Raw genomic sequence first — 13,491 nt, 5'->3', positions numbered from 1 at the left:
AACCCCAGAGAACAAATCTGCTTCAGTGTAAGGAAAAGAAGCAACCTCCTTCCAAGTAAATGCCACCAAATAAGCAATATAATAGAATTATTTATGGCTAGATCGTGATTTCCAGCCGCACTCTTGCATTTGAGGATGGGATAAAATTCCTCCAAACTAAGGGAGCTCTGAAAGAGGCATTCTGTTTCCCAGCTCCATTACAGCATTTTAATATTACAGTATATTCCCATTACTGAAACTGTTGGCTTGAGAGGGATGGAAACTTCTCCACCTTCATTTTTACCAACAAGAAGTCAGTAGGAGTTAAGGATTCACAGGAAAAGAGATGGAGATCTACAAATGCAAATTTCTGTGGAAGTACTATTATCCACACTGAGAAAATCATGCTTTTCTTGAGGATGTTTGTAACAACAGCAGATTTTGGGTTGACAACCTCCAGAAGCTGTTGGTGTAACCACACTTACAGTGGAATGCCCTGCACAAAGGGTATTCCAGTATTTCTGTATCCCAACACAGGTACAGCCTAAAGCCTTCATCCCTCTGTGACCCCCCAGTAGTGACATAAACAGGTTGATCTGTATGAGTTCTTGCTGAGGGTAACTGGAAAAGGGAGAAATTTGGTGAAAAAGGCCAGCAAGAAAAAGTCTCCAAAGATGGATTTGGAAAAGGAGTCTGAGTGCAAAGAGGTAAGTACTCCACTCCATGTAAGACTCAAATATTAAAATGCCACAAGAGTAGTTTAAATTAATTCTGAGTATGCTCTAGGGTAGATTAACCATGATATTCACTGCAACAAAACACAGAGAGTGATAAATCCTGGAATTCATGGGATAAGGAAAGTATTTCATGCAATACCGAATGAATTAGGACTCTGAAATTCTGGAGTCCTATTTTTCACTTTTTGTAGTCATTTAATTTCATGTAGGAACACTTCTGCTCATCTTGTGGCCATATTATGATAGTATCACAAAGCTTTATTATTCTGCACAAGTCTGAAAGGTCTACAACATCTTTCACAGTCTTCGTTTTGTAAAAGTATTTTAAATGGCATCATTAATTTGCATCAGTTCACATCTTGCATTTTCTATAATCACTGTTACAGATATTATTCACAAATTATTTTAAAAAGTGTGTTCAAGCAGTTTTGATTCAGTCCTTTGACTGCACACACGCCTACAACTCCATTCTGCTCTGCTGAACAATGCACTATTGTGAAGTGACGGATGCAGTCCACAGATATGATTTAGGTATTAATTTAAATCTCTCGGGCACTCTTCGGGTTCTTTCCCAGCTAAACTATTAAATTATGCAATCAATTTCTATCTTGGAAAAGTACCTCAACTGTAAAGTGCTGGGGTGTATGAAAACCAGATCCATGAAATTACAATGTGACAGTTCACAGGAACATAATGATTTTAGCAAATCTGCCCAGCTCTGTGGACTACAGGTGATCCCCATGGGTGTTTGTCAATGAGAATTTGTGCACAACTCCAGTGAGAATTCCAAAGCCATACCCAGAGCTGTTTGGGTGTGGTCACAAGAGCTGCCTGAAAATTGGCAAGAGAAAGGAATTGAATTGGTCAGATATTTTTTGCAAGAGGAGGATTTCACAAACTCACACAGGTAGTGTGTGAGTACAGCTTGATGCTGTATTCTTCACTTGCCCTTAAATTTCTGGTAAGGCGGATCACCTTTAAAATTACCAGAAACAGAGACATTTCCCTCAATGTTCACAAGAAGACAATCATTTTGACTTCATTTTAGAGTCCAGTCAGCTCTTCATAGATCCACACCCCTTGTTCTAATCTCTTACCAGAAATGTCATTCTTTGCAATTTTCAGACTTTTGCCATCCAAAATCATCTATCAAGATTTTGAACAAAATAAACATTAGCTCCTACACAAATCTGGATTAGGAAAAGTGAAATAAATATATCACATATAAAATAGTATACATATATGTACCAAAATACATAAACATCTGAAATATGTTTCAGAAATTCAGAAATAAAGGAATCATTATTCTGAGTTGCTGTGTATTTTTAGAGGTGAACAATGAACAGGGACTAGCCTTAAATAATTTTGTGCGGTGTAGCACTGAAAATAGATAATATTATTCTTCTTATTATTCCAAATTCATACAAAATGCTGTGATGGCAAATACCTGGACATGTGTGCCTTGTTGTATGGCTTATTTATACTTCTGTCATTCCATCAATGTAATTCTGAGAGCAAATTATACCATCCTCTCTTTGCCCTAACTGGATTACCCCAACACAATGGAATTAAATCTAGTGCAAACATGATCCAGCTCTGGTACCACGTATTATTTGGTTACATCAAACCTTACTTTATTAGAACGGACAGTTCACTCTGAAGAAAAGTTCTAAATGCTACAGCAGCCAACACAATCTCTTCACGTTGAAGAGATTCTGTTTGAAGACCCCAGAAATCTTTATCAATCACACCAGTGCACCAAACAGAACCATTTCCACTAGTGGACATTCTCCTGTCACACAGGGACAGCAAGGGGGAGCTTATGCATAAATGCAAAGAACAATGTGCAGCCATACAAATTCAGCAAGAAAAACAGGGACCAAAGCAGGAAGACCAAAATATAAACATATGGCCTCTAACTGAGACCCTGCATTCTTTTGCTAAACCGTTTAACAAAGGAAAATATCCATGTAATTTTATTTATGAAAATGAACTGAGAAACAACAGAAAAAGTTGACATAACACTCTGCTACGGATCTGCAAAAACTGGCTTGACTGAGGGTGATAAAGACTATTTTAACTAACTCACATTCTCCTATAACATAGTATATGAAGCGTGGATATTATTACTGCAGCACTGTATAGTAGATGAGAGGCTTCTTTACAGCCTCATACAAACTGTGTCATATTTTCTCTGGTTTTTATTACTGCAGTTTAAATGCTGCTTTTATTGTGTGCAATGAGGATTACATGTGTATATGCCTGCTGAATTTGTGTATGAAATAAAACAGGGAAATCCTTTTCTTCTTGTAAGTTGCAGTGAGTTGAGTACTTGGGAAAGATGTTGGTCAATTAACACTTTTAATCGACTTGGAAATACTTATTATAATGAATAGTATTTACAGAGATAAGATATTAATCAGAGGCATATAAAAATGTTTCATGAGTTAGCACACAGTTCTAGGGTTCAGCAACTTTTGTTCATCTCATGAAATATAAAAGAATGCAAAGAACATGACAGACATGCAAAGACATCTGTCCTTATCATCCTGGATAATATGATCTCAGTAGAAGTCTTAATAGCTTTTAAGATCTTTTTCTTCTGCTCTTAGGCTGTTAGGTGTAAAAATGTCTGTGTGGTGCTTCCTTAAATGTAAGATTTAAAAATGTAAAATGTAAAAATATAAAATGTAAAAATGCAAAATGTAAAAATGTAAAATGTAAAAATGTCTGTATGGTGCTTCCTTACTTCTGCAGATATCTGATAAATTGTAGCATCCCAAAATAAATGGAGCAAATTAGAGATGTTGAGGTACTCCAGCAGTCTGCAGCCACCCAAGGACATAGCTCCTTTTCCACCCACTGTCCCTGTTCCTGGACAGGGACAAAGCCTTACAAACATTTCTACATTATTTCCCTGCAGAAATGGACTGTGCTCGTTTTCTGTTCTAGTAAATGACCAGTATAAAAATGCTACCTTTCCATATCTATGTCTTACTTTGGATTATTGCAGTGTCTTTCCTGGTAGGTGACCCCCCCTCCACAGGTGCGAGTGCACTCTGACCACTGGGACCAGGCTGACCACTGGCCATTGACGGGCTTGGGCCCGTGGTCCCCATACCGGACACACTGTCCCCTGCGGCACCACTGCAAGACAAGGACACAAAACATGGTTAGCAGCACCCAGCAGAGCCAAAAAAGAAAACAAAAGCGCATTTTAAACCCCCAATGCTTGATCCTAATAAATACATGGTCATGCACTGAGCTCAATGAACAGCTCACAGCAGGACAAAGGCTCTGAAGTGGAGCATGGATACAGTGGCATAGATAAGTAATGTGCTAATATTTGTCCAAGTTCTGAGTTGAGGATCCCTGAGGTAACAAATTTTCAAGACTGCTCTCTTGAAGAGTGCTTTTTTGCCTTACTTTCCCCCCAACAATCCATGTTACTTTATGGCCCTGTGCTGCAGAGCCTCAACACTTCCCATGCAATTTACAAACAGAATTCTGCTAACACATCTCCCTTTTATGATTCAATTACAAAATACTGCACAAAGAGACAAAGCAAAATAGAACATTTGTCACAAACTTAAAAATCAAAACAACGTTCTGCTGGAAGAAAACTTATAGGAAAAGAAAATATTTTGCATAACTACAGATGAGAGTAAATGAGAAGGTTCAACTCAAATGAATGGAAACAAATGAGAGTAAATACAAACAAATAAATGAGAGTAAATTAGAAGGTTTGACTCAAATGAATAAGCTCTTCTAGGGGTCATCTCTGATGAAAATATAGGAAATACTATGGTTTAATGTATGCTCATACCAGAGTGGAATTTGAAGCCCTGATCTAACTCCCATTATAATTCATGTTTTTCTTACTGATTTAGATTTGCCAGAGATGTCTGATCCCACAGTTTGCTGGGAGAGGCACCAGGCCCTGCCACCAGACAGGCACCACTGGGAGGCCACATGCTGAATATGCATCACAGTGGAATCATTTACAAAGCAATCTCAAAGGCCAGGATGGCAAATCTGGAAGGATCTGGCTAAAACTGGTGTTGATGGGAGCTTGTATTTGACCAAACACAGTCAAGTTAGGATGGCAATATTTTATTTATAAGCCAACTCACCATACTTATCCCACAAGCTGTTCCTTCTGCTGCAGGCATGAACTTTGTCTCACACCTGTGACCCACTTTGTGACACCAGAGAGATTTGCAGATATCCTGAAAAGGAAATAGTACTTGCTACAGTGCTCAGAATTTCCATTATTTCCTGGTGTTTAAAAAGAGAAACCAATGAAACATGCTTTTGCTACCTTAAAAGACGTATAAATAAACTCTTTTCTGAATTTAGAAAAGCCTGGGTTAAATTTTCCTAGCAGAGCCTTCTTGTTTATGCACCATTTCACTATATATTTCTTAAAATTATATTAAGTGTGAGGTTATAATAGAACACAAGCAGTGTTAAAAAGTTCATGGCTAAAATTTCATCATGTCTGCAGGGACTACGACACTGTGAAGAGACAAGATTTTTCTAAACCACAGAAGATATCTGGAAAGGCAGTCTGTGCACAGTGCTGTTCACTCCCTCTTCCTTGTCTATTAGCTGTGGAAGAAACACAGCTGTCACCACTTGAATAATGTGGTTAGTATACAATAAATCAAAATACTCCAGGATAATAACAGGAGTAAAAGAAATTACCATACTTTTTTCAGAATGAGCACTCCAGATTATTTTTAAAAATGCCTTCTCTGAAGAGACCAGTAAGGAGTGTAATAGTCATTAAAACAATAGGTTAATCTACATTAATCATACATCATGAAGTCAGGAGTATAAGTTTCCTTTCATTGCTCTAAAATTACCCTATAGATCTCTCCCAGATTTTTTGCTGTCATAAAAGTAAAACAGAAGAAACCGAGTCCTTCTTATCCCACACCCCACACAAGCTTTGATCAAAACTCTACTGCCTGCTAACTCCCCTTAGCATAGCAGGCAAGGGCTCATGGCTCATGTGGATTCAAGTGCCCCCCTTATGACTCCTGGAAGGAACACATTTCCTTCTGAAACCCCCATGGGACTGGGATATTCCTCAAAAGAGGCCAGTACCTTCAAAGCAAATTGCCAAGCAAGATAAGGCAGAGAAATAGCCCAGGCCTCTGAAGAACCCCATATTACTTGTACTTATTCAGTGTACTGCAGTTCTCTCATGTCACTGTAACCTCTCAAAAGTGCATCAATAGGTACCTTCACAAAGCTGAGGTTGCATAGTTTTGCTTTCATTCCAAATTGCCATTTGCACTGGGTATCAGCATCATAGATCTGCCCTGGCAGTTTGTCAGGGTATTTATACTGTCCTGTTTGCTTAGGTTCATCAATCAGGCAGGCAGCTTGAGCTGTACTATAATGAGAAGGTAAATTAATCATGATTATGATCCTTACATCAAAATATTTTAATTTGCTACAGACCAGCACAACTACATAATATGGTATACAGTACCTTTAACTAGTTTTAGAGGTATGCTCTGAAACAAGAATATCTGTGTGCAGGAACCAAGAGTTCTTGGTAGCCTGACCTGCAAAGTTTTGAGGAAGCAGGAATTTCCAGGCTTTGGGACTGTTGTGACAACAAGAAAGAATGATGTCAAATGCTTTTCCTCCTTGTATTCCTGGGTAACCAAGAGCGAGGTGACCTCATCTGCTCCTTTCCCTTCAGTGGATCCCCCAAATGAGGGATCAGCAGAAGCAGCAGGCACAGTGTCCCATTGCAGCACTGTCCTGTGTGGAGCTGCCAGGAGGCTGTTGCAGGGTGTGACGTTGGGCTGGCTGTGTCCAGAGCACAGCTCCCAGCTCCTCCTTTTCTCCTTCATCCCTGCCTGAGAACCCCTGGATACAGACAGTCGCTCCAGGCTGGATTTGCCTTCCAAGTGTCAGTCTCTGGGACCATATGGCAGGTTGGAGGGCTCAAGTGGCTTTTTAGTTTAAAATTTGCTTTTGTACACAACATGTATTGCATCACTGCAGCATTAAAAAAAACCTCAAACCCAGAACTCCATTACCTTTTCTGGCTGCTACTCTAAGACATTGACTGGGAATTCAAGGACCAGACCCACAGAACTACCAAGGTGCCTGCTCCTCACTCTAAAGAATTAACATCTAAAATGCCTGTGTTGCTCTTGCTCAAAATACCTCCTACACATATTTTAGTATTTCTGTATAGTCTATCCATGAATGACAAAAAAAAAAAAAAAAAAAAAAAAAAAAAAAAAAAAAAAAAAAAAAAAAAGAAGAGAGAGAGAAAGATTAATGTAATCATGAATTAACCAATGATTGAAAAACAGTTTCCTCTAAAGGGATCACTGAGTAGTGACAACATGCTGGGAAAAAAAAAAAAAAAAAACCTGACATATTTCCCTTTCTTCTTTTTTCTTTCTCCCAGAAACAGGATGTGAAAAATGTAAAATGTCTTTTACTCATGACATGAACTAGATCAAGAGAGAAACTCCAGTGAGAAAGGCCACTGATGTTAATTTACATTTTGCAGCGACTTTGGTACCACTGTGTCTGCCCTCTTTTGTGTACACTTCCTACTAATTCCCTAAAAAACTCAGCTGCTGACAGGAATGCCTGGGAAAGAATGATATACCAGTCATTGCTGCAGGGCATTCCTGGAGGGTGAAACTCATGCTTTTGAAACAAGGCAGGACAAAAGCCCTTCCAGGCCACACCATCTCAATGCTCCAGCAGCCTGAGTGTGTGGGCTCACGAATTGCAAGGGTTGGAGCACATTTTAAAGGAGGAGAATTTCACACTTCAGTAATTTTTATGCTGTTCAAGAATTCAAGCCCGGTTACTAAAGCTGCATTCCCTGGCACCAGCCCAGATTTACATCTGACCTACCTGAGAAATTTGTTGAGATACTGCCTGCTGCACACGGACCAAGAAAACACTCCATTGTTTCCAGTGAGTGTGGGAGACATAATATTTCCCTCAGCTTTTCTACAAGCATTTCCTTCTCCATCGTGAATCATCCCAAAGCTGAAAAGAGAACCAGGTGGGAGAGTGGAAGTCCAGATTAAACAGAAGCAAGACAAAGTTTTGGGGGAAAAGAAACACTTTCTGGGTAACAGCTCTATGCTTGAACTCCACAAGGAAGGTGGAATCCATCCCTTTCATTCCAAAGGGATGAAATCTTATGCACCATAAAAATTAGTATTGGTATGAGTCAAGTTCCAATGAACACCAATTTTTGTCCTCACACACTTGTCTGATGGGAAAGGATGGTCAGGTTCCAAGGAAGAGCCCCACTGGTGCTGCACAGGGAGCCAGGACACTGTAGAGAGGCACCAGAGCTGCAGACTGTGCCCAGAGTTTCCCAGTTTACCCATTTCTCACTCCCAAAGGAGAACAGTTCCATGGTGAGGTGCATGGACGTCACAGATCTTACATCCAGCCACGCTTGTCCTTTCCTATGGATCTGTCAGCTCAAAACCTGCGAGTGTGAGCCTGTCTCTGCCCAGGGACAATGCCTGTTAACATCAATGCTGTGGAGATCAGAATCCAGGGAAATACCACCCACAGGGATGTACCTCACACTCCACAGCTGCCTTCCTAATCAGAGGGAAGAGCTCCAGAGCTCCATTTGTAGCAAAGGAAATGGTTGGGAATGAATAGAATACAGAACTATGAATATAAAAATATTATTATTTTTCTAATTTTGGCCATTAACTTGCTATATTATCTCAGGCAAATCACATTGGTTTCCTCACCTTTGTTATACAGTGTCATTTTGTCTAGACTGTAACTGTTTAATGGGAATAGTGCCTCTTACTGGGAAAACTGCCTCTTATGGGGTGTTTTGCTCAGTCTGAGCATCAGGAAGCCCTGCTTTCATGCGGAGAGGTGTTAGGATGATATAAAAAATAATAAGCAACAATAAAAAAATCACATGATAATTACAAATTATGGGGATTTTATTGATATAATAAAACTAATTTTTAGAGGTTTTCCTTTCACTGTTCTGTATTCACTGACTGTATGGGACATCTGTGAATTTCCATGTGCTTGGGATAGAAATTTCATCATCTGTTACTTCAGTATTGGAGAACACTGGTGACTTTATAAATGTAATCTGTGCATGTGGAGGGAATATCTCATTTACTGGACTTGAGCCTCTACGGCTATAAATCATTACAGGCTCATCAGAGTTACTGCATGTGTTGCCACCAGCTGAGGCTCCAAACTTCCTAAAATATATGGCTCTTCCTATAAATGGACAAAAAAAACCACCAAAAAACCACTTGAGCCAGTGTTTTAGAACCCTTCATAAAATACTGTGTTCCCTGCACTGCAGCCAGAGAATCCCCAGTTTATATCTCACTGACACAACGGACTCTGAACACCCAGAGGAACTGTTAAGGTTTCAGGTAAAAACACAAACTTCAGAAAATCATTAAAATGTCTAACAAAACACTAAAATGTCTAACCACTGAGGCTTTCAGTGGATCACAGAGTGTGATATTCCCCTCCTGTGAAACCTTTGGTTAATACATTCACAGTGAATCTCAGCAAAGCTGTCACAGTTTTTTTTCCCCCAAGAAGCTCTCTATCACAGAAACCAAGTTCTGCTGTTTAACATCACATATTAGGTAGTCTCAGGACCACAACACGACAAATGATCATAAAGACATTTTGTGTCTGGCACAGGCTTTTCCCAGGAGATAAGTATTTTATTAGGAGCATGGAAGTATACCAAAGAAAGGTTGAATAATATGTGAATCAAAGGCAGTGGTGAAAAGGGAAAAAAAAAAGAAAAAAGAAAAAATACTCCAAGTTGAATCTCTCAAAGCAAACAGGAAAATAAAAGGGGAAGAAACATTAAGAAACTAAATGGGATAATTCTTGAAAAATAAGTTATGGGCCTGATTCTCTCCTAATACTGATTGAAGGGCACTAAAAATGTACCGAGGTCAGTGAAACTACATTAGTTTGACAGGAGGATCAAACAATATTCATATTACATATCTGGTCCTTGAATGCTTTGGCACAATTCCCACGGGCCTCACTGGCAGCTGGATTACTCTTTAATTCCTTGCTTCCCTTCAGATGTACAGAAACCTGTGAAAGGGTCACTGGTGTAGACATTAGGTCATAGTGTGCACTGCAGAGCATATCAGTGCAATGAAAACTGAATAGTCCTGATGCAGCCAGGCAGAATGGGAAGGCTTCATGCCTTGAGCAATCAGCAGAATACAGTCAAATTACAGTACCACTGCTTTCCAAAGGTCTTCTGTGCATTAAAGTTGCTGAAAAATAAAGACCTTTTAACCTCGATGTTAGGTTTGTACACACAGAGAAACTCTGCTTCTCTACTGCCAGTGGTGAGACAGAATCCAGCTTGAAAACTGTGCTAAACTGGAAATCAAACCCATGCACAAAGTTGTGGAAAAGCAATTCAAAATTACGGGGGGAAAAAACAGCAGAACAAAACCTGATCATCTTCTTTAGATTTAACTCAACACTCTGAAGAATAGCTGAAACTCCATGAAAGATTATTACTGGTTTTGTATGAGGGACACCAGGTTCTAAGAAAATTACAGTTTTTCTACAATAGAAATCAAATGGAAATCCAAGGGACATAAATACAGAAAGGCAGAGACCACTACAAAGGTGAGTTTCACCCAAATCACTCATTAAACAGGTAGAGAGAACAAAGGACAGGTTCAAAGTTTCCTATTAAACACTGGGTCTTCTGGGAAAAGGAGACTTCCAAGAGACTCAGAGAGATCACCTCTCCAGTGAAGCTGCAGTAACCTGCAGCCACCTCTCTCTTTTTGGAGCACTCACATGGATACCAGAAGGGATCTGCCTACCAGAATATGGAAGCAGTGTGGGAAGCTCAAAAATATTAAAGAGGACTAGCCAGTTCTGAGCCCAGCAGAACACCACTGGTGACCAGTCACCAGCTGGACAGAACCCCCTCCACCACCACTCCTTGGGCTTCCCAATGATTTACATTTAGAATGTGCCAATCCAAATTATCTATATTTAACTGATTTATATTAAATAGGCTACATTTCCACTCACTTACATGTTTGTTTATAGAAGAAGAAACTTACTTGTGTCCAGATTCATGAGCAATTGTAAAAGCCAGTCCAAGGCCTGTATCTTCATTAATGGTGCAACTGCGGTATTTGCTGCACATGCCACTGATGGGTGCAAATCCTGGAGGAAGGAAGCAGTAAAATAGCTTGTTCCTCTAAGAATTCCAAATACACATATCATCTGCACTGGTCCTAATAAGCCAGTTTATTTTGGCACATACAGACACTTGTCTACTTCATCAAGTTTATCATGGAGGAATTACAGCAGACTTTTATTTGACAATAAAAGAACTCCTATATAAAATGTATAAATCAAACCTAACCTCTCCAACAACACTTTATTTGTAAAGATTATTCCTTCCCCCCCACAACCCATCCTCCATGCCTTAACTGCTCTCAAATTAGGGAGGAATCCCATTCAAAAAAAGGCAAGCAGTCACAAAAAGAAAATAATAACAGAATCGCTCAGAAATGTTTTCAAAATCAAAAATATTCTTTGAAGAGGTGACAATCCAAAAATAATACTGTCCTGCCCTCTTCAAGAAGACTAGCAAAAATGTCAAAAAATGGCCTCTTTTATTTGAAACCAACTCAGCTCCTGCTGTGGACAGCCCCAGGCTCCTCAGCCCATGTTGTGGTGTCACACCTAAAGTGTCACAGGGCTCATTCTTCCAGGAGCAGATGTCAAAGCCCGTCAGGAGGATGGCGTGGTCGTGGCGCTTCCCGTTCTTCCCAACCAGGGCAGACTGCCACTGGCAGAAGCTGTTCAGGGACTGGTCAGCGTGGTGGTTGATCAATAACCCGCCCTGCAGGACAGCACAGACACACAGACAAGGTGTTCCAGCAGAACGTGAGAAAGGAGACTGAAAGAGTAAGAGTTGCTTAGGGAAAGGGGGTTCATATCTCATATTTGTTCTACATCATCTAATGTATTCCCATGATAACTGAGTCAGATGATGAGTGAATCTCTTACAACTGTAAAATAAAACTGGGCCTCTCCCCAGACACACAGATATTTCCAAAGCTGGTAGTTGGAATTACAGTGTACAAATATATTTGATTCCTGAGAATGCTGAACACCAAGCCATATTCAATATTGTGATTATAATGCTGGGGAAGAAAAGTGTTATCCAAGTAGGTCAACCCATCACAAATTTCTTTTCAGCAGAAGAGATTTTTTGTCTTCTTTTGTCTCAACACCCTTGACACAAGAATTGGCTCCACTCCCACCTTTTGTTACATGCTTTCTTCAGTTTGGGACTTCTGACTCCTTCCCACTGCTTATCATCACACCTTGGAAAGCCCAGTTTGAAATTATTTTACTTATTTAAATACTTATTAAGTAGATTTCTCACTCCAGCCATTTCTCCTCAAGGAAATGCTAGAAAATGTTAGGTTTTATCTTACTGGAAGCATTTCGGTGTTTCTAAAGAATATTTATATGAAATGAAGAATTTAGAATCAAAACCCAAGAAGCAGTGAAAAGTAGAAAGTGTAATTTTGGAGATTTTGGCAGTTTTAATCTTCTTTTCACACTCTATGTCTTAAGAAACCCCTCTGCACATAACATGGGAGCACTCAATGCTTCCAATGAACAGCAGCAAATGAAGTAGCTCAAACAAAAATTCTGACACAACTTACAGGTTCTTGTTCCAAAAGAAGCAGGCTCACAACAATGATGTTTATATCACTTCCAATCGTTCCATCCTTAAACAGACTAGAGACCTGCAATGATTATTGGAGAGGAAATATCACCTACATGCATAATCCCTTTTTAATGGATTAAACATATGTACTGAGTTATTGCCTTGGACTTCAATTTTCAGTACTAACTAATGGAGATATAAACCTTGCAGGATTAACCCAAAAGAGCTCAAACCAGAAGAATTATGCCCCAAACTACACTGAGTCAAAAACTCAAAAACCTTCTATTGACTTCACTGGGCTTTGATCTGTCCTTGGTCTCCTGGATCAAATGTAATTAAGGCCAAAGTTCAAGCTCAAGTTTTGCAGTACAAAAGTAAAGAACAAGCCTATACAGGAAAACATTTTTCTATTCAAATTGCATCAATTTAATGGAAATATATTTGTGTTTTCTCAATAAGTGTTTCTAGGAAACGTGAGATGAAACAGATAAAGCTTTATGACACTAAACGAAAGTTGCAATTTCAGTATCTGCCTTTTTTGTACTACACAGGAAGTATTTTAAAATTTAACATTTTAAATAGTTTCAAAAAATTTATTTTACTCTACTGTACTGTTGCCAGAACTGTGATGTTCTAAAGATGGGTATTTAAAGGTTTTTTGATATAAGTACTACATTAGATGAGGCTTAAAGAAAGCTTGCATAAGGTGTATCTGCTCTTTTGGTTATCAGTATTTGTCTAATGAAAGATCCTACTCTGACACAACAACATTCCCGAGAGAAAATACACTTCAGTGACACCACACCTTACCATGTTCATGACTGTTAGGATATATGTTGTTACATTTTCCTTGCCATGTTTCTCCAACATTTTTTTATCCGCCACAACAAGGGTTTCAACATTTAGACTTCCATTTTTCTGAATTTTAGCAGATGATCTTTTGAACCTCGCAGAAGTCCCATACTCATCTGAGCGAATGTAGGTCTCTGCTGTGGGTGGCTTGGGTGCATCTAAAAGGAAATA

General features: G+C 39.3%; 1 protein-coding gene across 2 annotated transcripts in view; it reads right to left on the bottom strand.

The window, feature by feature from the left end:
* Positions 1-13,491, bottom strand: part of ADAMTS18 (ADAM metallopeptidase with thrombospondin type 1 motif 18) — a 78,255-nt gene that overhangs the window by 31,813 nt on the left and 32,951 nt on the right. For both annotated transcript variants that reach the window (XM_083870187.1, XM_083870186.1), the window contains exons 5-12: positions 13,279-13,478; positions 12,464-12,547; positions 11,469-11,628; positions 10,838-10,943; positions 7,620-7,757; positions 5,967-6,120; positions 4,850-4,945; positions 3,715-3,863 (exon numbers count right to left, since the gene is read on the bottom strand). In XM_083870187.1, coding sequence (XP_083726313.1) covers positions 3,715-3,863; positions 4,850-4,945; positions 5,967-6,120; positions 7,620-7,757; positions 10,838-10,943; positions 11,469-11,628; positions 12,464-12,547; positions 13,279-13,478 — 1,087 coding nt within the window. The remainder of the gene's footprint in view (positions 1-3,714; positions 3,864-4,849; positions 4,946-5,966; positions 6,121-7,619; positions 7,758-10,837; positions 10,944-11,468; positions 11,629-12,463; positions 12,548-13,278; positions 13,479-13,491) is intronic.

The sequence above is a fragment of the Zosterops lateralis genome (assembly GCF_965231275.1).
Source record: "Zosterops lateralis genome assembly, chromosome: 12".
Taxonomy (NCBI): domain Eukaryota; kingdom Metazoa; phylum Chordata; class Aves; order Passeriformes; family Zosteropidae; genus Zosterops; species Zosterops lateralis.
The sequence above is the reverse complement of the archived record's forward strand: the minus strand, read 5'-3'. Positions and strand labels throughout refer to the sequence as shown.